The 2,696-nt window shown below is 47.9% G+C and overlaps 1 protein-coding gene across 1 annotated transcript; it reads right to left on the bottom strand.

The window, feature by feature from the left end:
• Nucleotides 1–625: 625 nt before the first annotated feature.
• Nucleotides 626–2,448, bottom strand: LOC106115211 (RNA-directed DNA polymerase from mobile element jockey-like). Its single transcript, XM_013308529.1, has 2 exons — nucleotides 804–2,448; nucleotides 626–687 (listed from the first exon to the last, which is right to left on the bottom strand). Exons 1-2 carry the CDS (start codon nucleotides 2,446–2,448, stop codon nucleotides 626–628), a joined length of 1,707 nt encoding a protein of 568 aa, XP_013163983.1.
• Between the last annotated feature and the right edge of the window lie 248 nt (nucleotides 2,449–2,696).

A 2,696-nucleotide genomic window follows, 5' to 3' on the forward strand; every position in this document is an offset into this window, starting at 1 on the left:
CCCCAAAACAAACGAATATCGCCTCATGACCATATAAAGTGTGAAAATCTACAGGACTTAATTTAATAAACCTCTTTAATGGCATAGGATTTGTTTTTATAAGGCCAATATCATTTTTTACAACAAAACCCATATTCGTAATTCGAGACAAATACATAGGATGCGGAATCACTGAAACAACATGACTGAATGTATTGTTTTCTTTAAGTGAATTATAAACATAACCATACCTTATCACTAGCTTATTGTGTAATCCTTCAATATGCACGTGTAATTCTGTTAAGCAGTGAGCCGCTGTAACTGCCCATGTTGTCGACAGAGCAGACGCCGTGCACAGATTTTTTTTTTTGTGACTGAGTAGTCACTGTTTGCCTTGAGGAGGCATTTACAGTTTCACCGGGCTTGAGGTGGCCGAGCGCAGATGGCGCTTAGCCTGAACCTCGTTTATGAGTAACAAGACTCGAGGGCTCCCTCAGGAGCCTCGGCTCGGGCTGTTACTTCATTATAGTTACCGGGTTGGGAGGTCACCGAGCTCTTAGATCGCTTAGGTGGACGCTCCATGGAGTGACTGGTCTCAAGGGCCCCCAAGAGGGGACCTCGGCTTGGGCTGTCACTCATTACGCGATTAGCATTCCGATTCAAGGGTGCCCGAGAGGGCCGAACCTCGGCTTGATCGGTTGCTATTATCTGATTGCTATTAATACATCTTACATTACTACCACTTCGGAAAGCGTTTTCGCTGGGAGAAGAAGTGGCGGAAGAAACTCCAGCAACGCTTCTATTATTAATAGGAGAAAATCTACCTGCTATGAGGCCGTATCGCGAGAATGATTGCCGCAGCCGACAGCGACTGCGGCGTGTGGTCTGTCTGTGTTGTTTTACCTTAACTTGAGCGATAGTCATTGGATCGTCTTGAAAGTCAAGTACGTTTCTAGGTCTACGATGATCCCGACGGAATTTACCGAGCGAGATTGGATTGTAAGTGGCGGCACTTACAACTAGTGGATTAGGATGGCCGACGGCAGAGTCAAAATATCGACGTGACGCTAACTTCAGGTGTTGGGCGATGGTGGGCAAGTCCAAGTCTATATGAAGATCACTGTTGCGCATGTACCACGGGGCTCCCGTGGCTCTACGCAAGAATCTATTCTGAATCACCTGAAGTCGGTGTATTTGTTTCGGAGCTATGTGCGCGAATACCCGACTAGCATACGTCATGACGGGACGTACTACTGATTTATAGAGTGTCACCTTGTTCCAAAGGGACATTTTGCTCTTTTTATTAAATAACGCGTAAAGACGACCTAGGATGAAAGCCGCGCGGTTTCTAACCCGGGTTACATGAGCGGAGAAGTTAAGTTTAGAGTCAAGGATGACACCCAAGTATTTAACGTTGTCTTCCCAAGGTATTGGGCTGTCCATGAGTGTGACGGATGGAAGAAGAGTCACTTTGAGGCGGGAGAAGTACACTGCCGCACTCTTGGTAGGATTAATTTCGATCCTCCATTTCCGAAACCAGGCACCAAGGGTGTTGGCTGCGGTCTGAAGGCGTCGACAAATAGCATCGGGCTTACGACCAGACGTGTAAATACAGGTGTCATCGGCAAATAGTGCAAGTTCTACACCATGTACGCGCGGCATATCATTGGTGTAGAGAGTTAATAGGACCGGCCCTAGCACCGACCCTTGAGGCACCCCGGCTCGAACGGGGTGCGATTGAGAACACACTCCCTCGACGCGGTAGCGGATCGTGCGGTCACTAAGGAAGTCTCGTATTATGCATAAGAGACGGTCGGGCACTCCGTACTCATATAGCTTGTATATACTACTCATGTAGAAAGAGAGCTCCGGTGTTAAGGCCGCGTTGGCGTTTGGCAAGTATGTGTTCCGTGATGCGGTGCACTTGATGAGTGCATGAGTGTTTGGCGCGAAATCCAAACTGCTCGGCAATGGGCATGCCTTTCGTATCCAAAAAGGAAAGGAAGGAAGGCGGGCTAAAACTAGTCGTTCATAAATCTTCCCAAACGTTTTGAGAAGGCTTATGGGGCGATATGAAGTAGGATTAGAAGGCGGTTTTGAGGGTTTGAGGAACCCTATGACTACGGCGTCTTTCCACTCGCTGGGAAAGACGCCTTTGGTCATCGCCGCATTAAAAATGGCTACGAGGAGTTGTATAATAGTAACGGGAAGCAGTTTGGCCACCCTATTAGTGATGCTATCCGAACCGGGAGCTTTACGTGGTCGCAATTTTTTAATTAATATCTCGACTTCATCGCTGGTAACCGGAGTAATTGAGTCAAATAGGGGTTCGCTTTTTCTCCTGTCGACCTCGCTGTCCACCTTTCGGAGGTGATCAGGGTCGATCGGTAGGCTACTAGGGGAGCACTGGGCTTCGAGACTGTCAGCTAGGCAATCGGCTTTCTCTTCGTCCAACATGGCTGGTGTCATATTTGAACGAGAGAGTGGTGGCATCGTCGAGTACGTGTCGCCTTTAAGTGACTTGGGAAGTCGCCAAAAGGCTAAGTGGGATGGCTTTATATTACGAAGTGTTAAATCCCACCGTTCGTTTCGGATAGCAGCTATGCGTGTTTTTACTTCACGCTGTAATTTACGTAGCTCTTTTCGGTTCGATTCAGTGGGATACAAATCGTGTGCTCGGGTGGCCGCGTTCTTGCGTCTCAACAAGTCTCTGGCAT

This window comes from Papilio xuthus, unplaced genomic scaffold (assembly GCF_000836235.2).
Source record: "Papilio xuthus unplaced genomic scaffold, Pxut_1.1 DF827870.1, whole genome shotgun sequence".
Taxonomy (NCBI): Eukaryota; Metazoa; Arthropoda; class Insecta; order Lepidoptera; family Papilionidae; genus Papilio; species Papilio xuthus.

Excerpts from the sequence above, each read along its gene's own strand:
- LOC106115211 (XM_013308529.1), bottom strand. The coding sequence starts at position 2,448 with ATGACACCAGCCATGTTGGACGAAGAGAAAGCCGATTGCCTAGCTGAC. Across the intron at positions 688-803 it reads GCGATACGGCCTCATAGCAG|ATAATAGCAACCGATCAAGC; the intron begins GTAGATTTTCTC and ends AATAGCAATCAG.